Raw genomic sequence first — 25,312 nt, forward strand, 5'->3', positions numbered from 1 at the left:
AATGGGGGTCAAAGATTTGTAAGGCTCAACGCACTAGGTCAGGGGACTGTCTCTTCCCGGTTCAGGGAGAGCAGGTAGCGAGGCTTTTCCTGACTTCACCTGCGCAGCCGGAAAGAACCCGAAGAGCAAGGGTCCTTCTCCTTCGTGTAAAGGACACGTCACCTCTTTCCATCAATAAACATGAATCGAGCGCCTTACAAGTGCTAGACAAGGGCGACACAAATGCGAGCGAGATACACTCCAGGCCACAGGAAAAAAGCACGGCTGCGTTCCGCGCCTAGGCCGACGCCGGCAGAAGGTTTCACAATGCTTCCTCTTTTCCAAGTTCTCCCCATACTTTCAGCTTAGGTAAAATGTCGGGAGTCGCCATGCAGCCAGAACTGACAGCCCTCCAGGACTTAGCCTCTTTGGCTCCGGGTTCCGGGTGCACCCTCCAGGAACGCCGCGGTCCACGTGGGCTCCCTGACCGCCCGCGGGGCGGGGCGTAGTGGGCGGGGCCAGGCTGGTGGGCGAGGCTGGCCCTACCCCCGGGGCTCCCATGGCCCCCCGCGCCCCGCGGCCAGATGCTGACGTGTCCTTTCCTTCTCACTACACCTCCCGACACTACCTACTAGACTGCCCCGGAAGTCCCGCCCCATAATTAGTCAGTCACCGCAAATCAGCTCTTTCAGCGCTTCCTGGAGTTTGGCTCCAGGTTTGGCACTAAGGGGCGGGGCCTCCAGAGCAGGGTGCCTATTGGCTTGAGGTCCGGCAAATTCTGGGTGCTAATTGGCTGAAGGGCGGTGGCGCTCTGGCACGCTTGCGCGGCGAGTAGAACGTGTGGCCACGGTGAAGATCGCGTCTCCTTTTTCGTTCCTAGACCCGCTGCTGCTTCTGCGAGCGCCCGGCGCGTCCGTCGGATCCGTGGTCCGCAGCTCATCGCCCGCCCACTCCTCGCCGCGGCGGCCTCTCACCAACACCGATACCCATACTAACACCTTCAAGCCGGCCCACCGCCTTACTCTCTGTCTTGCCATCTCTACACATGGCCTCCTCCGCGCAGAGCGGCGGCTCCTCCGGGGGACCTGTGGTCCCCACCGTGCAACGGGGCATTGTCAAGATGGTGAGAACGGGGGCCCAGATACCGACCCCACCGCTAGTCTCGGAGCGGGAGTCTGGCGCCGGCTCCTCTACCCCTCCCACCAGGCTGCATAGTCTCCAGGTCCCCCTTTTTCTGTCATCCTTCACTTTTCATCCATTCTGGAATCCCCTCTCTAGAAGGAACCCGACACGGACTCCCCTTCGTATTTTGCCTCCCGGACACCCTGGCATCAGGGGTGACAGTGATTTCCGTGGTCGCGGCACTCAGATTTCCTGGCTGTTTACCGGGATAGATCGAATATTAATTGCTTAACGGATATCATTGCTGATGTCTGTCTTCCTATTCCCCCTGTTCTTCTGTTCATTTTGATATTTGCTGAGCAGTTTGCAGTTTTTCGCGATCCTGACATCCGCTCTTCCCTGGAACTTGAAAAGTACTTGGCCATCTTGAAGCTTTTCTGTTTCCACCGACTCTAAGTTACTCCAAGTTTCCTTGCTCTCTGGCCCTCATTCCCCTTCTTTTCGTCTCCACCTCTTGTGTCCAGTCTGTAGTCCTGAGAGCTCCTGATATTTTGTGCTTTCCCTTCTTTTGACCCTTAAAATGTTAGGCTGGAAGGAATCTTAGCCATCATTATTCTCCCACCCAGTGACTTACCTAATGTCACATGGTGGTTTGGTTTGAAGCCAGGACCAGAGCCCAAGTGTTCTGATTCCCAGCCTACGGCTCTAATACTGTTGATTCTGCCTGATTTTTCAACATTCTTGAATTTTGAATTCAAAACCCTGTGAAGTTCATTAAAAATATTTACCCTTAGCTCCATGATAATTTTAGCATAGATTCCTTTTATCTCTTGTCCACTCTATTCTCCCAACCCTCCCAAATCTTGGAATTTGGTATGTCCTGGTTGTTACAAGATTTTCTGGTTGGGATGACTGTAAACTTTTATATTTTTGTTTCAAGTTAAATTCTGACCTTTCCATTTGAAACTGCAGATATCCTTTATGACATGTTTCCCCAAAGCTCTACAGTCTTTCACTGTTTTAGAAAGTTTAAAAAACATTCTGTTTTCTAGGCTCATTGTCTTTCATGGGATTAAAATGTTCTTCAGCTTGTATGTGTGTGTTTGAGTGTGTGTGTGTGTGTGTGTGTAAATTAGATTTCAAGATTTTTCTTTCCCCCTTTTCTCATGTATTAATTTCTTAGGTAGTATTCTGCCACCAGGTGAGATCCATAGGGTTTTCAATATTGCTTTCTCCCCTTTATTTGTTTCTAAATGGAGAGTCAGAATTTATCAGAAACTGAATGGAAAATGACTTTCCCAGAAACTGAATGGAAAGTGACTTCCCAAAGTCCACAGTATTTTCCCTTGTTGAAATTATGGTGAAGGGGCTCCTCTTTTATTACCTTTTTCATTTGTACTGATCTTTCCTTTTACCGTAGAAGCAGAGCATTGTTGGGTGGGATTAACAGCACTGAGTGAAATCTCTTGAGTTTTTTCCTTTATTAAGGGCCCTCTCCTTTATGGGATGGGATTGGAATAAGGCTGTATGTATTTTTGCTTTGCCAATGCTGGAGGCTTCCAGGGTATCTGGAGTCTATGAGGTCCCCATGCCTGCCCCACGGATATTGAAGCTCAAGAATCACTTGTTTATTAGGGTCATTTCTAGTGCCGGATATTGCGTTTACATTATCTCATAGGTACTACCTAACAAGTAGATAGGATTATGTGCTACATCCGAGGTTTAGAGAGAATAGTTTGCCCAAGGGCAGGCACTTTTATTTTTAATAAAAAGCAGAGTTGAATTCGAACTCAGGCCTGTCTGCCAGAGCAGAGGTTCTTCAGCATGGTGCTATGATGTTTCTGACTCCAGGGCATGCGTTTATAAGGGTGGGGCCAGAGATGCATGGCCACAAAATTGCAGGAAAGTGAAGCTGACTGTAATTGAGCTGGGGAAAAAGATTAGATGTTACTTCTTGTCTTATCCGGGAGCTGCTATTGTGGTGAGTGCGTTCTGTGCATAGTGTGGTGTGGAAGACACGTTTGAGTCTGAGAGGAGGCTTTTAAAGTGCAATGACTGAGTAGTCTATATTGCTGTTTTGTGACCAAACTGCATGAGGTGGGTGGGTGAGTTCCAGACAGAGATTAGGGGAGGGAAGCTGGGTGAACTGCAGAGCGACAGGCGGTTTGTGCCAGGCTTAGAAGCCTTGTCTGGAATGAAAAATAGACCACTGGCAAATTGCTCTGTGTGAAGCTCTTTTGCTGAGCAAAGTTGTGTTTTCCTGGAGAGTAATCGGGTCCAGCGGTACTAGGAACTGCTTTGTAAGAACTCTCCAAAGGGAGACAGAGGAAAGAGGAGTAATTTGATGAATAGGAAAATAGTAATCACTGCTTTTCTGCCTTTTGGGAGAGGTCTGAAACTGGAGCACTGACTAACCAGAAGCATGCTTTCCTGGGTGAGTTTTCTGGATTTGTCTGGATTCAGGCAGAGCTGAAGGTCTGAAAAAATCTGGCCTGAGGTTTGCTGCAGTGAAGAAGAGTAATTCTTCCTGTTTTATTTTGTCAAAAGAACAGTTTTTAGGGCTGTGGAAGGTGCAAGTTTCTCTGCTCTCGGCCTTGCACTCCTAGTAAGTCCTGTGTTACTTTTTTAAGGTTAAAGAAGAAAGAACTTGGGAATCAAGTTGTCAAACAAATTTACATTTGAGTAGTTTTTTAACATGACATGACGGTCTTGGTCAAGTCTGTGTTTGTTTGAGTGGAAACCAAGGGACAGAGTTGGTTCTGGAATGTATTGAAGGAGGAAGTGGGCAGTAAGTTCACACGGGCATTTTGGAGCCACTGTTACTGAAGAGGCAGTACGGGTGGTGGAAAAACTGAAACTGGATTTCTGTTTTCTGAGCTGGGATGAGACTGGCCTGTGTGTGGGCTGACAAAATATAAGCTGAAAATGTAAGAGTCTCTGTCAAATCAGATACTACTTTCTCAAAACCCTGAAGGATTCGAACTCTTGGTTTCTTTGAATGATTTGCTAGACAGTATTTAGCTGCAACAGAATATTGTCAGCAAATGCTAAGTAGATAAGTTGGGAGAAGTCTTGGGGTACTTATTATAAAAGTTAGTCACCCCATTGAGCATCGATGTATAAAATGGCTATTGTCTCTGATTTTACTGACTTGAGTTACTTCTGGTTTTAGGATGTCCCTTTTCTATGTCTTTTCATTATGTCTTTCCTTCTGTACTTGGTATGTTTGCACATCTTTTCAGTCTGGAGCCCACGGGCTGCTTTTGCAACAGCAGAATGATTCCGCCACAATTCTTACAATTCTTGAATCTCCTGTGCTTCTCAGAAATAGCCATGGAAGCATCATATCTTCTCTTGCTTGTGGTGTGGAAGGCTAAAGGGAGGAGGGCAGTGCCAGATCCCCGTTCCCATTTTACCCCGCTCCGTTGAACTGGCCCCAGAGGGGAAAGGAATCCCTCTGGCAGTCTTTGGTTTTATCCTAAGAACCATGCTTCTCACTAGGGGCCTATGGCAGAGTCACCTAAAGGAGGAAGGAGTCACCACAATTTTCTCCTTTGAATTGTGCTGCCAGGTTGCTGTAAAGCAGGATGTAGACTTCCTGGTGAGTAGCTTAGTGGAAATTTCTCCAGTAGGAAATTTCCTACAACTTGTAGGAAATCCTGCCTATAATTTCAATAATTTTAGCTAAGTGTTTCTTAGGTTTCTGAACTAAGAAGTATACGTATTTCCAGAGCGTAGTGTGGACAAAGTAGTAGTAGTGTGTTGACTTACTCCTTCCTAGGAGCACTTATCTCATGCGGGCTATGAAAGAAAAAAAAAAGAAGAACCTCCCCTAAGCTACTGAAAGTACCCTTATTCTACTTGAAGGGACATAGTAGCTGAAAAACGATACTTTATAGAGCCATTTGCAAAGAAGTAGGTAGAATATGATGGAAGACTTTTCCCGCAGTCTTAAAACTGCCCACTTCCCAGCAGGTAAACATGGTAACTTTCAATCAAGGCTATAACTAAGTTTTTACTGTATCTTTAAGGCTTGCTGTCATTTTTTGTGTGAAAAGGAAAAACATCTATCTGGCTGTAGTCATGCTAACAGTGGCTCCTGCAATGTACTAATTATATAGATTGATGAGCAATCATATTTCCTTTCTTTCTTGAACACATTTTTTGATCATCTGCTGTGTCAAGCTCTGTCTGGGTATTGGAGAAACAGCGGGAAAAAAGTAGATGAGAATTTTTTCCTTATGGTTTATGGAGGAGACAGACAGTAAACAAGGAAATAAGAAATAAACATGGTAATATAGGTAGTGATTTCAAGTAGGCGAACGGTGCAGAGTGGTTGGGAGTCAAGGAAGGGGTGGCTCATTTAGGTGGGGTGTTTTGCAAGGTCTTCTCAGCATTTGTAGTGAAATCAGATGGACATCAGAGAACCAACCACAGAGTGTTAGTGGTAAACTGAATAACAGATTCAGCAAAGGCCCTGGAGTCAGTGGAGGTGGTCTTTATTCTGGTACCCTGGTAAGATTACTAGCTGACATTAAATCCACTGAATAACTGTAAACAAGAGACTGGTAAACACATACCTGCTCTTGTTCATGGTCCTGTTTCTTACAGGATCATGGCAACAGTTTTTTGACTTCCTATCAGCCAGTCCTATATATTCTCAAAGTCACTCCAGGTATCCCTCATTTTATGGATGTTTGTATTATGCCACTTAGCTTTTACGAAAGACCTACACTTGTATCTGTTTTCGCTAACTGAAAGCCATCCAAAGAGGATTTTCGCTTTAACAAAAACGGTGAAAAGTGAGAGTAGCAGTCAGTGTTTGTTGTGTAGGGAGCCCTCAGAAAGGCAGTCTGTGCGTGCCCTGAGCAGCGCAGGTGGCAGCGCCAGGTCCCTGCCCTGAAAACCACACTCAGCCTCTCAGAGTCCCGGTTCCATAGCTTTGAACTGTGTCTGTGAACATCTGCATTTCATCTTATTTATTTTGTGCTTCTTTTAGCAAGATATATCCTAAAGTATCAGAAAAGCCTGAGAAAACTCCTAATGGTGTTCCAGTTAGCATGAAAATGGGTGGAATTAAGCATGTCAACTGTGGTGAATGAAATAAAGCCATTGTATGTGTTGAATTTTGGATCTGGGAATGCTCACAATTTCTTTTCATATCAATTAATGGTAATTGCTTCTTTGTTTTACTCCATTCTGGTCTGCTCTACTTGTGGATAGTGGGGAAACCTGTACCTGTCTTCCAGTGGCGGGGACCTGGCTGGGAAGACCAATGCCAAGAGCAGGCTCCGTGAGAGTTAAGCAGCATCTAGAACTTGTCAGGGTGCATACTTCTGTTAGCATTATCGCTGCATGTAATTTACTTTGGCCTCTGGCAACTCTTAACCTAGCAAGCTTTAGTCAAGCTTTCACAAGTAACTGCTTCAGAGGCCGCACTAATGGTCAGGAACGCCATTAGGTCATGTGCAGTGTGACTCTTAATTAATGAGTGGGGACTCCTGAGGCCGGGTGGTGATCACTACTTGGTAAGAAGTGGGCGAATGACTTGGTGAGTCTGTGCCCCAGTTTATTCAGAGAGTGAAATTTGGGAAATGAATGAAAATTTTAGTTTCCATTGGTAGATTCAAAAGAAAAAATTGGCCAGATTTTTGAATCCAGATAAGAAGGTTGTGCACTCACTTCTTACTATGGGCTGGCATTCACCTTGCAGGTGTAGTTCTAGCAGGGTTGCAGTAGTTATCCTCTGGGGTCTCATCTTGGATTTTATTTTACGCCTCCAAGGAACAGCGTAGCCAAAAACTGTAGGGACTTCTTCGCCATATCAGGGATGAGGAATGAAGTGAAGGGATTCGGTTCTTCCTGGGCTTGTGTAGCTTTTCCTCTTATTCTTACTCCTTCTCTCGGGAGACTGACATATGCTTTTTGTTTTCACAGCAGACACTAATGCAGAATCACAGGTTGTGAACATTTGATGCAGATGGAGTGTTGTAGGATTTCACTTATTTTCAATGAGACACAATATGATAAATTAATGTTATGTTTTTCTCACTTAGCTCTAATGTTGAGGGAAAAAAAGAACAGTGGTTTCTTTTGGCATTTAAAAAAATTTTATTTTTCAACCCAGTTGGCTTTTTTTTTTCACTGAGAAGTTACAGAAAAATAAACCTAATAGAAATTTAGATGACATTTTCAGATGTCATTTCTGAGATGTTCAGTCTGTATAAACTTGGCACATTTTCTTCATTTATATGCGTGTGATGAGTGACTTAAGGCTTCATCTCTTCTCTCTCCTTATTCCTAACACATTTTGAGGCGCTTTAAGTGAAAGTAACCTGCTTGGGTTGATCTTGTGACACCAAATTCCTGAGTAATAGGAATTGAGGAGATTTGGGGAATCTATGCTTAAGGTTAACAAATCTAATTTATTAACATGGTCCCTGGGAGACAACCTGGCAGAGAAGAGAGATCCCTGGCCTCGGAGTCAAGGGAGACAAGTTCTAGTCTAGATGCTGCTGTGCTCCATCTGGGTGATGTGGGTAAGATTACCTGTCAGACTTCCCTCTTAAATGAGGCATGTGGATTTATGGTCTCTAACCTCCTTTCAGTCCCGGAAGGCTGTGATTGAGTAAGAAAGCCTATATTACATGTCTTAGGCATGATGAATGAAAGCCCAAAGACTCATACCTTAGGGTGGCCTTCACTTTGAGTTGCAGCTTATCCTGCAGGAAACATGTTTTCTGTTTCTATTGCTTGGGTTTTTGGGTTTTGTTTTGTTTTTTGGAGGAGGTGAATTGGGTTCAAATATGGTTTTCTAGGGTGGATGACGTAAGTGAATGGGCTGGTGGAGTGGGTGGAGGGTGGGAAGAAGAGCCAGGTAGGGTCCTGGCTTCCGTAGTGGTTTAGGATAGAGTCGTGGGAGTGGTTTCTTCGAGACCTGGGGAACATGGTGCCAGTCTCAGCTCTCCTTCCGAACGCCCTGCCCTCCTGGTGCACTGGGGCTTGGTCTGAGAAGGGGATGAGAAGGGCACTCTAGGACCCTGTATGTCACAGAGAGAGTATATTCTGGCCCTGCTCTTGCCTGGGGGACGCTGGCGGGAGTGTGGGGTATGGCCGAGTTCTGAGCTCTGCGTTTCACGCTTCAGAGCATTCTTAAGGCCTTTCGCACATCTTTCCCACTTCCACTTAATGTGCAACTATAGAAACTGTCTTAATCTATTTTTGGTAGTTCTTCACATGGTTTCTTTTGAGCTTATTTTTTATTATAAGCTTTCTTAAATCCTTTCTAGGAGTAGATTTAGAGAGAGGGAAGGAACTCAGTGATTTCCTAAACAGTTCATATTTTAGGACTACCCAGAAGGCGTTTCAGAGGCACTGAAGTAGTCTCTGCAAGTGTGGCCTGGGAATCTGTATTTTGAAAAAATTCTAGGTGGTTCTGAAAGGGTTGGTTTGGGATTGATCCAGAGCTGGCATGTGAGACCAGCTGATCTTTCTTTCTTTTTTATTTTTTTTTTCATTTTTTTTCATTTTTCTGAAGCTGGAAACAGGGAGAGACAGTCAGACAGACTCCCGCATGCGCCCGACCGGGATCCACCCGGCACGCCCACCATGGGGTGACGCTCTGCCCACCAGGGGGCGATGCTCTGCCCATCCTGGGCGTCGCCATGTTGCGACCAGAGCCACTCTAGCGCCTGAGGCAGAGGCCACAGAGCCATCCCCAGCGCCCGGGCCATCTTTGCTCCAATGGAGCCTTGGCTGCGGGAGGGGTAGAGAGAGACAGAGAGGAAGGCGTGGCGGAGGGGTGGAGAAGCAGATGGGCGCTTCTCCTGTGTGCCCTGGCCGGGAATCGAACCTGGGTCCTCCGCACGCTAGGCCGACGCTCTACCGCTGAGCCAACCGGCCAGGGCCCTGATCTTTCTTAATTACTGTATGGTGTGCAGTTAAAGGGGCAGGACACAGATGATAAAAAGTGTATGTTGGGGTGGGTAGACCAGAATTTTATATGAGGGAAGGACAGTAGTTTGTCTCTCTTTCTCTTTTTGATACTTGTCTTGATGGCTCCCAGGACAGTTTGTATTGCTTTTAATCTGTAGCTCAATACTGGGCTGATGTCCTTGGGGTCCTTTTACAGAGATTGGGCGATTCCATTCCTGGGTCATGACTGACAGCTGAGAAGTTGTTTTACATGCCGCATTTAGGCCATGTGCTCATTTTAACTCTCATCTGCCACTTTTCTTTCTATTTGCATAGATTCCCAAGACCTTCTGATAGTTTGGCACCGATAACTTGGCACATCGCTATGGAAGTCTTTATGTTATCTGCAAACGGGAAGATTCTGTGCTCCTCACTTTCTGCTCTTGTAATCTTTAGTCCCACACACTGGGGCCTTTTGGTTTAACTGTACCTAGCCTGTTTCTTGTTTATGAGCCTCGCTCTTTAACAACAGTAAAAGCTAAAACTACCTCCTTGATTGTTTTAGTCTACTTTTTTTCCTTACTAGCTTGTCTAACATTTGCAGTTGTTGTGGTGGCCTTCCCTCATTTTTTTTTTTTTCCCTTCCCTCATTTTGACCAGCAACTTTCTGGTTCACCCAGAACTCCTTCAAAATGCTCCAGTGATGGCGGCCATCCTGTATTAGTAATTTAATAGTCACTGATATTTAAATTTTTTACTTATTGCTCCTAAGACTTTAAACAGTATGAAATAGATAAAGTTAAATATAAAAATTGCTCTTCCTTTGCCCCCCTTACCCTTCATTTTTCTATCATTCACTCATTTCTCTAAGTAAATGTGCTTCTAAACCTTCTTCATGAAGATATATACATCCTTCTCTTGTTTTTTTTTTTTTAATGGAAATGGGGTCATACTATGTGTGTCCTGCAATTTTCTTTTTTTTTCTTTTTTTAAAATTGTCATGACTGTGTCATAATTATAGGTCTACCTCATTATTTAAGGTTGAGATATAGAACACATTTTTCATGTACTTATGCAGTTTTTCCTGTTGATGTATGGGTTTTTGGTTGTTGATGATTCTAAACACTGCTACACTGACTGAACATTCTTTTATTTTTAATTTTTATTTATTGATTTTTGAGAGGGGGGAAGGGAGAGAGATAGACAGGGAGAAACATTGATTTGTTGTTCCACTTATTTATGCATTCATTGGTTGACTCTTGTATGTGCCCTGACTGGGGATTGAACCTGCAACCTTGGCATATTGGAATGATGCTCTAACTACCTGTTTTATACATCTTTGTATTCTTATGTTGGTATTTGCATGAGATAGAGTACTAAATGTGCAGTTGCTGGTACCTTTTAATAATCACTTCATGTTTTTGGTAGTTACTTACACTTGTTTGTTTCACAAGTATCATCTTAGATAAAGTAATAGGGCAAAATCTCATTACTCATTTCACTCTTTTTTTTTTTTTCTGTATTTTTCTGAAGTTGGAAATGGGGAGGCAGTCAGACAGACTCCCGCATGCGCCCGACCAGGATCTACCCGGCATGCCCATCTGGGGCATCGCTCTGCCGCAACCAGAGCCATTCTAGCGCCTGAGGCAGAGGCCATGGAGCCATCCTCAGTGCCCGGGCCAACTTTGCTCCAATGGAGCCTCGGCTGTGGGAGGGGAAGAAAGAGAGAGGAAAGAGAGGGGGAGGGATGGAGAAGCAGGTGGGTGCTTCTCCTGTGTGCCCTGGCTGGGAATCGAACCCAGGACTCCTGCACGCCAGTCCGATGCTCTACCACTGAGCCAACCGGCCAGGGCTCATTTCATTCTTGGTAGCCTTGTTTCCCCAGCCTGAGAATCCTTGAACACCACTTTGTTTCTTCATTGGAGGGCAGGGTCCAGCACCTGGGTATCCTTAAATAATCCCTTTTTAATTGCTTGAAGACTGCCAGCTGTTTTCAGCTTAGTACATAAAGGTCTAGGAAGCTCTTTGGTTTCTAGAGAGTTCCATGACTAAGGAGGTGTGCAGCTGCCCAGCTGCAGGACAGGAGGTGCAAGGCCAAGGTCACCTGAGAGGCTTGACTTTTTTCCTGGAGGCTGGCACAGAACTCGTCCTCTTTCCTTGGTCTTCTGGGATGAGAAGTTGCGGAGGTAGGTGTTGGTAAGCATGACTGCATCCTGCATGGGCAAACTCCCTTTTCGAGTTGTTTGGAAAGACTGAGCCACGGGGGTTGTGTTTTCAGCCTTTCAGTTAAGTGCTGATCCCAACCCTGCAATTATATTGCTCACAAAAATTAGGGGATATTTCGAAATGAATATGAAGCAATAAAATATTCCCTAATTTTTGTGAGAAGTATAGTTTAAAATTTCCAGGGCTTCAGATGTGTGTGTGCCTTTCCCATGGTTTTAGTCTATCTGAATGCTACCTCTACTTTGGTTTAGTTTGAAAATCTTTTGGCTCATTAGCTGTTTTTCAGATTGAAATGTTATTTTACAAGGAAACTTAATTTCATTATTGAAAGTGGAAAACCAGTGTTAATTTGCCATAACCATAAATTACCTTAAAAATACCCACAATGAAAACAAGATAAGGTTACTGCATTTTAGCTAGGTACTGTGTTTTGCTGAGTACTCTGAAGGAAGTTAACCAAATGGTAGAGAGGTGCTAAAAAAAACAACAATGCTTCCTGCCACCACACTGAAACTTCTATTCACTAAGCAGTGTTGAAAGAGAACTGGAAAGGGGACAGTTCTTATGGATGTGTGAATATTAAATGCTGGTACATACAGGGTTCACATCCCACTTAAAGAGGGGTTTTTTGTTTTTTTTTTCAGTACAGCCCACCACACTGTGGGAAACATGTAACTAGTGTTTTGAGGCAGAACTGACTTGATTTTCTGGGGCGGCTGTGGTTCAGATCATTAGCTTCACTGATGACTAGTCATATAACCTTGGACAAGTAGTTTTACCCCTTCATGTTCCAGATTTGCCTGTAAATGGACACAATAGCTATACTCACTGATGAAATTATTGCTGAGTAAGTGAGAGGCTCATGTAAAACAGTCCAGCGTGTGCTGTGTTCAGTGACCATTTTCTGCCATCTTGAGTCCAGCACTCCTAAGGAAAATGGAACAGGCTGAGGCAAAATAAGAGGCATTAGGGCACCTGGCAGGTGTGAGTTTCAGGTTGCACAATTAAAGGGCTAGCTTTCCTTTTGAGATTATATTTTTACTATTTGGTGTGGGGGGAGCTAAAATGTCCTTTATTTTATAAACATTGTAATGGTATTTATTTTGTTTAATGTCCCTGGCAAGATAAAATGTGGATAACATCTCAGCCCCTAGTTTTGAGGGGTGGGGGAAACATTTCTAGTCTGGAACCGAGGAGGCTGGGAACCTCTGGCACATGCGGACCTCTTCTGAGCCTCAGCGGTATCATCCATTGTACTGTGTTTAGGAAGGATTAAACAAGTTCAAGTCGTGTGTGGATAAGTACAGTTGTGTGAGTACTAGTGGGTACTCGCTGGCACAGGTGTAGCTAGTTAGGCAAAAGTACAGCAAAGTATAGCAGGCGAAGTCTGGCTTCCTTTGGCTCCTGCCCGCACCCCAGCAACCCTCTAGCCTTTGGTCCATTAGGTCCAGCCCTCATTCCATCTCCCTCCTCCAAAACGCTTATCACTACCTTCCCCCATGCATCACCTTCCCAAACACTTAGCAGAACTTGAAGTTGATATATTTAGAGCAGTTTTTTCATTATAAATAGTAAAACATTTTCTGTTTTCTTTGCCCCAAGGGGACCTGGGTAACCCAGATTTCTTTGGGGTTATCTGGTCCTTTGCCAATTCCCCAAACCCACAGGGAGGAACAGTGTGTAGAACCAGGATGCATTGGTTCTTTGCAAGGACTGGCCACAGTCCCTTACCTGGCCTTGGCACCTTTGTAAGGACAGGATGACTTAGATCCCAGTCTGCCTAAGGCTGTTCTGTTTGCACCTGTTGTCTCACGTAATTATCAGTGACACCCCTTTTTCACTGTCACAGTGTCTGGATTTGACATATTGGAATGATGCTCTAACCAACTGAGCTGCCTGTTCTATACATCTTTGTATTCTTACGTTGGCATTTGGTGGATTTAGTAAGGTAAGAGCAGGTAAGGCCCTGGCCGGTAGGCTCAGTGGTAGAGTGTCGGCCCGGCATGTGGAAGTCCCGAGTTTGATTCCTGGCCAGGGCACATAGGAGAAGCACCCACCTGCTTCTCCACCCCTCCCCCTCTCCTTTTTCTCTATCTCTCTTCCCCTCTCGCAGCCAAGGCTCCACTGGAGCAAAGTTGGCCCGGGTGCTGAGGAAGGCTCCAGGGCCTCTGCCTCAGGTGCTAGAATGGCTCTGAATGCAGCGTTGCAACTCCCCAGATGGGCTGAGTATCGCCCTCTGGTGGGAATGCCGAGTGGATCCCGGTCAGGCGCATGCGGATGTCTTGTCTGTCTGCCTCCCCCTGCTTCTCACTTCAGGAAAAAAAAAAAAAAAAGAGCAGGTAAGTCTGGGAAAAAGAGTGTGGGGGGCACAGTTCACAATAGAAACAGAAGGTGGGAGGTGCTGTAAGCCTAGCCTGTAGGATGGCCTGGGGGAGGAGGGCCTTGTGGCTAAGAAGGCCCTTTGTGGAGAGAAGGCAGCCTGGCTGGAGACCCCAGCTTGCACACTTGATTCTGGGTAAAGCTGTTCACTTGAGGCAGGTCGCTTTGTTTTATGGTGGAAAGGGGGAGTTGTGAATTTAAATACTGATGGTTTTCTTGGAAAAATCAGATAACAATTGTCAAATCTGTTTTTGTTTTAAAAATCTTTTCTGGAGAGATGATGAAATGACACCACCTGATAGGGGCAAAGGGCTAAAATGGATGAGATGAAAGGCAGGAGACGTGGCTAAGTACAGGTGAGAATGCTCGGCTGTTCTTAAAAGCCGCTGTGAGCAATCTGGATTCAGTGTGGAAGGTGCAGGCCACTTGCCTGGAGTGACTAAGGGGTGCTAGAAGTTTGGAGCAGAGAAAGGAACAAGGAATCGGGCTTCTGAGTTTTTGTTTCTAGTCTCTGGAATACATGATGTTAAGTGAGCTTTTAAACCTTATGAATTCTGTTCCAGGAGGGGAATTTCATTGTATTATAGCTTTGAATACCAAGGGGATTTTTATTTTTGGCAACAACCCCAAACAGTGAATCATTATGCCAAGTATAATTTATCTGCTTACCTAATAGGACTCTCGCAGGTCTTCACCTAAAGTGGCGCGTGCTGTGCCTCCCTTTCCTTCCTTCCCTGGGTGCGCAGGGGAGAGGAGACCCGCGGCCCTGGGTCCCGGAATCCCGCTGAGATGACTAGGCTGTGCGGTAATTGCTGGTGTTATTACTCTTGGCAGGTGAGCCCTTTCGCAGCCCAGAGGCCAGGAGGCTGCCTCTATTAAAAGCCAAGCTATCTTGTTAAACTCCTCTCCAGTGAGTGCTTTAGACTCTCCTGAGGCCTCCTGCTGCTCTCTGGGGCACAGGCCCAGCTCTCCTTTAACCCGGCCCGCGCCTGTGTTAGTCACTGAGATCCTAGCTCTAGAACTTTCCTCATAGCAAGGCAGTGTGGGGCTGCTAGCCAGACTGCTTGGTCCAGTGAATTCTTAAGGGTCCTGTATGGGTGCTCTGAATGAAAATATTTCTTATTTTCGGTTCAGAACAAGATGTGTGTTTTTGATTATCAACAGGAGAAGCTGAAAAGCCAGTGTAGAAGGAAGAATAAGCTTGAGGCTCAGATGACCTGAGGAATAGAAACTGAGAAAATGTATTTTTGATAGGCTAATTGTAAGGATGCCCCACGTGTCTGAGCTGCCAGTAAACTTTCACTTGAAATTTCTATGCTGTGTATGTTACAGTTCGTTTATTTTGTTATTTGCTGCAGAGTTGTGTGTGCCCCCCCCCCCCCCCCCGAAGGTTAAGGGAACCACATAGCTGGATGGTGTGGTTCATTCACATAGGGCAGGGGTCGGGAACTTTTTTGGCTGAGAGAATCATAAATGCCACATATTTTAAAATGTAATTCCGTGAGAGCCATACAACGACCCATGTACATTACTCATTATCCAATAAAATTTGGTGTTGTCCCAGAGGACAGCTGTGATTGGCTCCAGCCACCCGCAACCATGAACATGAGCGGTAGGAAATGAATGGACTGTAATACATGAAGATGTTTTATATTTTTAACATTATTATTTTTTTTATTAAAGACTTATCTGCGAGCCAGATGCAGCCATCAAAAGAGCCACATCTGGCTTGTGAGCCATAGGTTCCCGACCCCTGACATAGGGCAAGTAGAATATTATGGGTGTTTTAAAAATGGGGAAGCAGTCTCTCCTGGGCAGTACCTGCAGTGAAGATATCACAGCCAATTCCAGATCATGGCCCAGTTGCCCTCTCCTTAAGTTTAGAGGTGTCCAAGTCTGCGTTCTGATGGAGGCGAGGGTGCGCTGGGGCCCAGCATGTAGCTGGGAAGGGGTGAAGGAACGACTCTTTGTCTGGCAATTACTGCTTCATGGCAGTCTCGCTAGGATCTTAACAATGAGGATCTTAGGATGGCACCTTAACTGAGCAATAAAGGACTGAAATATTTATGGTAGACTTGTGATTTATACTTCTTTATTTTGACATCTAAAATTGACTGTCAACATTTCAAATAGGAAGTTTCCAAACAAATTTGAAAAACTAGAAATGTAATGCTTTTCATGGATAGCATAGAATTTGAATTACTTCCCCAAGTTCCACAGTCAGCCCTGCATATCAACCAAAGTAAATACATTAGATATTCTTTAGAGATGATTCACTTTGAATAGCATTGAGTATTATGTTTAATAACTTAGTTTTTATATTGCTGTAATTTCTAAACAAAAAAATGCACGTGACTTTTCAGAAGCAAACCTGAGGAATAGTGAGCACTATAATCTTCATTTCTCTAAGATATTTCGTGGTCTCTGGTACACCTTCATTTAGCTGTGTCTGATACACAGGCCTCCTACCCTCTTCTTGTCATTGGGTTACGATCTGATATTTTGTACATTTTGCTCAGGGCCACACAGATGGCAGTGCTGTGAGAAAGAGAAGTAAGAGATGACAGCAGCTACAGCCATTGTAGGTAGGAGTAGCCGCTCTGTCCCCATCCCTGAATCAGGAATTGTGGCTGCACTTCTTCCTCAGACTAGTGGAGTTGGGGAGAGGGGGACTGTACACACAGAGCCAGCTGAGTAGCCCCTACAGTGTAATCTCAGGCCCCCCCTCCCCCGCCTTGGCAACCCCTGCTTGACCTCTATTTGCCCCTAAAGGAGGAGGAAAAGTCTGCTTGTCATCAGGAAGACCTTCTTCTTGAGTTTCCTTAACAGAAGAAGGAACTTCTCTTGTGCTATAGCCTTGAATAGCAAGGGGCATTTTTATTTTTGGCAACAGCCCCAAACAAGTGAATCATTATGCCTTGCATACGGTAGTGTTTAATAAATGTTGGCTTGGTTTGGGGCAGCCAGCTCATGGAAGCTTTATATGCTTAGTGATTTAGTCTCCGACACCTGCTTTGCTGGCACATATAAATGGAGATTTTAATTGGGGGAAAAGCATTGATCAATAGGTAATCTCATAGACTGTTTTAACAGACACAAACAAATGCTTGTTTCCACATGTGGCATAGTGGACGTCACAATTGCGGGTGTTTCAGGGCTAGTCTGTGCTCTGCCATCAATACTTTAAGCAAGTCACATTGCCTGTCTTGCTTGTTCGTTCTTTCTTTCTCTTTCTTTCTTTCTTTCTTTCTTTCTTTCTTTCTTTCTTTCTTTCGACAGAGACAGAGGGTCAGAGAGAGGGATAGATAGAGACAAACAGGAAGGGAGAGAGATGAGAAGCATCAGTTCTTTGTTGTGGCACTTTAGTTGTTAATGATTGCTTTCTCATATGTGCCTTGACCGTGGGGCTTCAGCAGACCAAGTAACCTCTTGCTCAAGCCAGCAACCTTGGGCTCAAGCTGGTGAGCTGTGCTCAAACCAGATGAACCTGTGCTCAAGCTGGCGACCTCGGGGTCTCGAACCTGGGTCCTCCGAGTCCCAGTCCAATGCTCTATCTGCCTGGGTCCTCCGAGTCCCAGTCCAACTGCCTGGTCCAGCTTGCCTGATTTTTCATCTGCAAAATCAAAGGGCTCAGATTAGATACTCTCTATGGCTGCCCTCTTTCTGTACATGATCTTTATCTTCCCCCTGAGATTTAAACTCCTGTTTCCAAACTGAGGTCCAGTTTGTGGCAGGGCTGGCCTGGGAGCAGCCACTTAGGCTTGTCTCTGCTGAATGTGCTAGTTCATCCAGAGCAAGTAGAATGGCAAGCTGTGAGGCCGTGGGCTTTCCATTCGTTGTGTTTGACTGCCGGGCTCTCTAATTTCGGTTTGCTTCTTGCTGTTGCCAGAGAAAGAAAGAAGCTGGCCCTGTTGGCAAGTATCCTGGGAAAGACCTCCCAGACCACACGGCGTATGTCCTTTTGGAGTTGCTTGCTCTTTGTCTAAATGACTTTTTAATTTTCAAGAGATGATAGTCCTGTGGAAGCAACGGTTCTGAATAGGAAGCTTTTTCCTGGTATACTTTCCGAAATTTTCTTTAGTTTCATTTTAGCTACTCTCACTTTAATTCCATTTCTTTAGAATTTTTCTTAAAGTGTATGCAATAAAACCTTTACTACTCTATGCACAATAGCTCCTTCCCTGTCCCGTGATATATTTTTAGGTGGAGAAAATGCCTTGTCCAGAAGAGTCCCTCCCTGGCTGGTTTCTTTGTCACTCTGACAGCCCCTGCACCTGCAGCCTCTGGGTCATGGCAGTTGCAGGCTTCCAGATGCCACCATCAGCCCAGTGACTTTCCTGGTTCTCCTTTCTGTGCCACACGGGGAAGGGTTTCATTGTATTCGCTGTATTGTTCTCAGAAAACTTGTATCGTCTGATCTGGCGGTGGTGCAGTGGATGGAGTGTTGGACTGGGATGCGGAGGACCCAGGTTTGAGACCCCGAGGTCGCCAGCTTGAGCGCGGGCTCATCTGGTTTGAGCAAAAGCTCACCAGCTTGGACCCAAGGTCACTGGCTTGAGCAAGGGGTCACTAAGTCTGCTGAAGGCCCACTGTCAAGGCACATATGAGAAAGCAATCAATGAACAACTAAGGTGTTGCAATGAAAAACTGATGATTGATGCTTCTCATCTCTCTCCATTCCTGTCTGTCCCTTTCTGTCCCTCTCTCTGACTCTCTCTGTCTCTGTAAAAAAAAAAAAAAGAAAACTTGTATCAGTTTCTGTCATTTTTACCTTTTAGGAGCTTTGTAGCCTGACCAGGTAGTGACACAGTGGATAGAGCATTGGACTGGGACTCAGAGGACCCAGGTTTGAAACCACGAGGTTGCCAGCTTGAGCATGAGCTCATCTGGTTTGAGCAAAGCTCACCAGCTTGAGCCCAAGGTCGCTGGCTTGAGCAAGGGGTGACTTAGTCTGCTGTAGCTCCCCAGTTAAAGCACATATGAGAAAGCAATCAATGAACAACTAAGGAGCTGCAATGAATATGCTTCTCATCTCCCTCCCTTCCTGTCTGTCTGTCCCTCTCTCTGTCTCTGTGACACACACAAAAAAGAGCTTTGTAGATGTCACTGAAGTTCTGCTTCCTTCTTGTGACTTCTAGCTTGTCATTTCTAGAGGACTTGAAAGTTTCCAGTGGCCCCTATTCTGTGCTGAATCACCATGCCTGACTTTGGGTTCTGAGTCAGCTGCCTTCACAAAAATTTTTTTGTTAGTGTTGTTTAGCTTAGTATCTATAATCTTCCTGCAGGATATGGAAATCCTCTATAGGGTTGATATATATTTTTATGTCCTCATGCTTTTGTACTTCTATATTGAACCGTAATTTTTTTTTTTCTTTTTGCATTTTTCTGAAGCTGGAAACAGGGAGAGACAGTCAGACTCCCGCATGCGCCCGACCGGGATCCACCCGGCACACCCACCATGGGGCAACGCTCTGCCCACCAGGGGGCGATGCTCTGCCCATCCTGGGCGTCGCCATGTTGCGACCAGAGCCACTCTAGCGCCTGAGGCAGAGGCCACAGAGCCATCCCCAGTGCCCGGGCCATCTTTGCTCCAATGGAGCCTTGGCTGTGGGAGGGGAAGAGAGAGACAGAGAGGAAGGCGCGGCGGAGGGGTGGAGAAGCAAATGGGCGCTTCTCCTGTATGCCCTGGCCGGGAATCGAACCCGGGTCCTTCGCACGCTAGGCCGACGCTCTACCGCTGAGCCAACTGGCCAGGGCCAGAACTGTAATTTTTTTAATAGAAATAAATTACATACCATAATATTCACCCCCTTAAGGTATAAAGGTTCTGTTCTTTTTATTGTAATCACACAACTAGCACCACAGTCTATAATTCCAGAACATTTTCATCAATATGCAAAAGAAAAAGCCTATATCCATGAACAGTTACCATCCTTCAGCCTTGGGGAACCACTAGTCTACTTTCTGTCTCTATAGATTTGCCTATTCTGGACATTTCATTTGGCATTGTGCACTTAGCAAAAATGTTAAGTTTTTGCAAATGTCCATGTGTAGCATCAGTCAGTACTTCATTTCTTTTTAATTTCTGAATAATACCATTTTACGGATAAACCGCATTTTATTTACGTACTCATCACTTGCCCAAAGTGTAATGTGGCTAGGTTTTTGCTTCAGAATTATTTTGTGTCCTGGTGTTTGTGGTCACGATGGAGGTTTAAGAGTTAAATGCACCAAATCGTTTATCACAATCGAGTGAAGATCTAATGTGGTTGTCCTGTTGCTGGGCAACATTTTAGTGGCTACTGCACCGTAGGCAAATCTCCCAGTAAACCTATAAGTGGGTTTGAACAGTTTGAGTCCCCATTTTCCTTTCAGCTGGCTTATTCAGCCTTTGTCACCGTAAGACTCATGCTCTGCAGCCAGGTCCTCTGACTCACGCCGTGTTCCCCCGCAGCCTTTATTGGCAGAGCTGAGAAATGTCTAATCCATAACCTCAGTCAGACTAACTCATTGTGACAGCTATTTTCACAAACCTCCTGCTGTATCAGGTAGGGCTAAGATCGTTTTTCTATAATATGTCATTTTATTAATGTAATTGGATAAAGCAGTTACCATATGACTCGCTTTCTATGCCCTATAAATTAGCAATTAAAGATAATTACCGCATCCATAAAAGTTTGCAACATGAATCTGTACAGCTTTGGCAGAACAATTACCCATAACAGTTTCCTCTCAATCTTAATATTCGTCTGAAATTAAAATTCCGATAAACAAAGGCTATATTTTACTTATGTTTATTGTTTGTCTCTTCCCACTAGAATATCAGCTGTCCAGGAACAGACATATTTGTTTGTTTTATTTCACTGAAGTGTGTCACTAGCCTGGAACAGTGCTTGGCACATAGTAGGAACACAATAAATTTCCATCGAATGAATAAGTGATAAATCAAAGAATAAAACTGTAAAAACAATCAATTTAGGTGTGAGGTCTTCCACAGAGGAAAGATGACTTGTTTCGATGCTATATGAAACAAAAACTGAGTTTGCTCTGTAGACCCTTGTTTTTTTTCATATTTTACCTCAAGACATTTTAAGTATTTTTTCCCCTAGAATCTACTTCTCTCTGGCTTTATTTGGTGGGGAACCTTAGGTAAGAGGTCATTAAAATATTTTTATTGAGGAAGAATTTGAAGACTCTTGACAAGTGAAACAGGTGGAGTTTAACAGCACTTGGAAGATGAAGTGGAGACAGTTAAAAAAAAAACTAGACTTCCTGATGCTACTTTGGTTCTTAAAAATACTAGGAAAGAAATTAATTCTTTCCTAAGACAGGTATCTCTTCCTTCCATAATGGTCTGCAGGCTGTTTTTCCCTGCCTCTGCCAAGGCTATGGCCAAAGAACGGGTTTCAGAGGAAAGATGTGCATGTGCCATCTTCTCGCCTGGGGGAATGGGAACAGCAGTGTCTGCCACACGAGTATCTATTCTTGTTGCTTAGGAAGTTGAATTGGTGACTGCTACTTGATTTTATATATACAATAGTACAGATGGTATAGAACAGCCTATAAAGTAAAAGTCACCTCTCTCCAGTATTAATCCAAACATTGACTCTTGTCTGAATGGCATTGTTTGGTGCAATAATTTAAAGTTTTGCTAGCAGTTTTTAGAACAGGATTCTGGGAGAGGGGAGGATGTGCAAAATTTCTCTGCACAAGTTGTTTGCGAAAGGCTATAATGAGGCCAGGGAAATAGTTACAGACCCATTGTTTCCTGGAGACATAGTGTAGTAGGTGGAGGCATTAGAAGTAATACCTTTCTGATGTTTAAGGGCAAAGAGCGGGTTCTTGTCATCAGTCACTCTGTTCTTGAGCTTTCTTACTGACCGTTGTCAGATTTGAGAAATAAGGATTGTTTCCTAGCCTGGGCCAGTGCTCACTTACCAGAATTTACCTTGATTACACAAGGTGAGTTTTCTTGTAAATGGGCCTTAGCAGTTCTGACTGGGCTTACCAAGAGGTCTTGGCTCTCTTGGGATTGCTTTGTTATTTTTTTTGGTGAAAACTTGAGTGAAACTGAGGAGTGGGTATGGGAGACAGGTGCTGTGGTTTTTTCTGCTGTTTGTTGGTAGGCTCTCCTCAACCCTCTTTGGAATTTTTGCAGGAATGATTTCCCATGCAGGTATTCTACAGTGTGCTGTTCTTGTTCCTGCTGCTTGTGAAGAATTAACTAAGAATGAATGTGATCCAAGGGTTTTTTTTTCCTCTTCCTGTGGTCCTTTTCATTCCAGGACCATGAAACATCCTCCACACTGGAATACCTGTTCTCTGGCTTTGCTTTGTTATAGAGCCTGTCTTTTAGAATGTCAGTGCCCTTGGTTGGCGTCCTGGGCATGCATGGGTCTGCTGTAGCAAGGCTGTTGGGTTGGAAGCTACAGAGTTTAATTGCTGGTCACACTTGATCGGAACAGATAAAAATGAATAGCATGACTTGTTATTGGAAAGGAGACAGTCTGTAATTATGTGTGTCATGGTGTAGCCAGGGGCCAAGGTCTTTGTGCCGAAGGTATTGGGGATTCTTAGACATTGAATAGAATGCTAGCTTTTAAAAAGTTGGAATATGTGTATTTGTTTGTTGGACTGAATTTCTGTAAAAATGTAGAATGCCTAAATGAATTGTGGTATAGTCATACAATGGAATAAGTACTGACCAGCTATGAAATTAGTGAATTAGTGTTGCACACCACCACGGATGTGTTTCACTGAAAGAACAAAACCAGCGAGCAAAAGAAGCAAGTTATTGATGGGTTACATGCCGGTAGACTCAATTTATAGAGTATTCAGAAATATTAGGTACATTGAAACCGTATTGCTCAGATGTGTACTTAGATGGCAAAAGTGTACAGAGAAGCAAGTGAGGGATTGTCACAATTCTCTGGGTAATGGCTGGGAGAAGGAAGGGGCTATGGCAGAAAGGGTCATGGAGGAGCCCAAGGTTCTTGTGTTCTAGTTCTTAACTTGGATGGTAGTTACTCAGTTATTTGTTTATCTTATCCTTTAACATGTACATTTATGCCTCAATGCACGTCTGTATTTATATTTACATTTTACGACTTAAAGCATTTGTTAGCTAAGGGGGAGAAATGAAGAACTGTCAGCTAAGCAGATGTGTATAGGAGAGGCTTCCCTACATACTCCTTTGCTTCCTTTCTTCCTCTGATTCAACTTCTTTCTAAGGACTGTTCCTTTACAGAGAACTCCATGGTCTTGTCTACTGCTGACAGAGCTCTGTTTGCAGAACTCTCCAACTTTCCAGTCTCCTATCCATGACCGTTTTAGCAGCTTTTCTTGTTTTGAAGCTTGGAAATGAGCATCTTTTAGATCTAGGGAAGCCAGTGCTCGGCCCCCCTGTTCATTGAATCATGCCCTCTGAGCGCAGACGAATAGCTTGGGTAATGTTTGTCATTTTTTCCTTTATGCCTTTTCTTGAAGTTGTCCTTTTCCGCTGCAAATATTTCAGTTAAACCCCAGTGAGCTTAAGAGCTCTTCTCACAGTTGCAAGGGGTTCTCTGCCTGATCTTTGATTAGAGAGATGAAAGGGCCTGTGTGCTTGGGAACTGTAAGGGGCGTCTTAGGTTCCTCTGCTCCGATCATCTAGAACAGTGGTCCCCAACCTTTTTGGGCCACGGACTGGTTTAATGTCAGAAAATATTTTCACGGACCGGTCTTTAGGGTGGGACGGATAAATGTATCACGTGACCAAGACAAGCGTCAAGACCTGTGGTGGCGCAGTGGGATAAAGTGTAGATTTGGAACACTGAGGTCGCTGGTTCGAAACCCCAGGCTTGCCTGGTCAAGGCACATATGGGAGTTGATGCTTTCTGCTCCTCCCCCTTCTCTCTCTCTCTCTCTTTCCCTCTCTCTCCTCTCTGAAAATTGAATAAAGTCTTAAAAAAGAAAAGAAAAAGAGTGAGTCTTAGACGGATGTAACAGAGGGAATCTGGTCATTTTTAAAAAATAAAACATCGTTCAGACTTAAATATAAATAAAACAGAAATACTGTAAGTTATTTATTCTTTCTCTGCGGACCGGTACCAAATGGCCCACAGAGTGGTACCGGTCCGCGGCCCGGGGGTTGGGGACCACTGATCTAGAACATGGGTTTCCCAGGCCACGTTTGTATTTCTCCCAGAGCCTGGCTGTGAGCCCGGCTCCGGCTGTGCTGTTGCCAACCCGCTTCCTCCGGGTGCTGTGCCGGGGCTGCTTCCTCCGGGTGCTGTGCCGGGGCTGCTTCCTCCGGGTGCTGTGCCGGGGCTTCTTCCTCCGGGTGCTGTGCCGGGGCTTCTCCTCCGGGTGCTGTGCCGGGGCTTCTCCTCCGGGTGCTGTGCCGGGGCTTCTTCCTCCGGGTGCTGTGCCGGGGCTTCTTCCTCCGGGTGCCCCTGCTCTTAGGTCCTTTCTTGCCTGCTTCCACCCTGGGATGGAATGTGTGCATGGAGACAGTACCTGCCTAATAATTTATTTTTGAGGATTGATAAAATGTCAGATGTATCAGAAAAAGACTTGAAACTAGCTGTTATAAACATGTTAACAGAACGAGTGGAACCATGTTTATAAAAGCAGAGGAAGTTATAATGAGAATATTGTATAAACAAGTAGGTTTACAGTTGTGAGTAGTCAAAACACAGTTTATTCTTGTATTATATAAACATAACCCGCATGTCTTTTTCCATATGAATGACTGACTGTAAGTCTGCTTTTGCCCAACCTGTATATAAAGATAAAATAAAAATAAAACTAAATACAGTGTTTCCCCATGTATAAGATGCACCCTTTTTCGAAAAATATGCGGTCTAAAAACTGGGTGCATCTTATACAGTGGTTGTATATTTTTTTTTACTTGCATTTCCTGCATTTTTGCGTGGATGAGGAGTTGTATGACTTTTTTGTTGTTGTATTTTTTCTGAAGCTGGAAACGGGAGAGACAGACAGACTCCCGCCTGCGCCCGTCCTGCATGCGCCCGACCGGGATCCACCCGGCACGCCCACCAGGGGCGATGCTCTGCCCACCAGGGAGTGATGCTCTGCCCCTCCGGGGCGTTGCTCTGTTGCGACCAGAGCCACTCTAGCGCCTGGGGCAGAGGCCAAGGAGCCATCCCCAGCGCCCGGGCCATCCTTGCTCCAATGGAGCCTCAGCTGCGGGAGGGGAAGAGAGAGACAGAGAGGAAGGAGAGGGGGAGGGGTAGAGAAGCAGATGGGCGCTTCTCCTGTGTGCCCTGGCCGGGAATCGAACCCGGGACTTCTGCATGCCAGGCTGATGCTCTACCACTGAGCCAACTGGCCAGGGCCGAGGAGTTGTATGAATTTTATGACAAATAAAACTTGAGTTCAGTAACTTTATGTTATACATTTTTTTCAAATTTCGGGACCCAAAATTAAGGTGCGTCTTATACATGGGGAAATACGGTAGATATCCTGGAGTTGAAAATTACACTAGCTAGCACGGAAATATTTAGGCCCTGGCAGAGACTTAATGTCCAGGAGGGGCCCATCAGTGGGAATAGCATTGCTCACATCTGGGCCTGTGCTGTCAGGGTGGGCCCAGGCATGGGTGGAGCGCAGTCTGGGCCCTTTTGGATGTGGCGAGAACGACCCTTGTTTCCTCACTCTCTCTGCTTCCTGGGACAGATGTGCTAAGTGC

General features: G+C 45.0%; 1 protein-coding gene across 1 annotated transcript in view; it reads left to right on the forward strand.

Annotated features, from left to right (window-relative positions):
- Positions 1-800: 800 nt before the first annotated feature.
- The window catches only part of SND1 (staphylococcal nuclease and tudor domain containing 1), a 444,392-nt gene continuing 419,880 nt past the window's right edge, over positions 801-25,312 (forward strand). The window contains exon 1 of the mRNA XM_066362596.1: positions 801-1,102. Coding sequence (XP_066218693.1) covers positions 1,025-1,102 — 78 coding nt within the window. The 5' untranslated portion in view covers positions 801-1,024. The remainder of the gene's footprint in view (positions 1,103-25,312) is intronic.

Source organism: Saccopteryx leptura, chromosome 2 (assembly GCF_036850995.1).
Source record: "Saccopteryx leptura isolate mSacLep1 chromosome 2, mSacLep1_pri_phased_curated, whole genome shotgun sequence".
Lineage (NCBI taxonomy): Eukaryota > Metazoa > Chordata > Mammalia > Chiroptera > Emballonuridae > Saccopteryx > Saccopteryx leptura.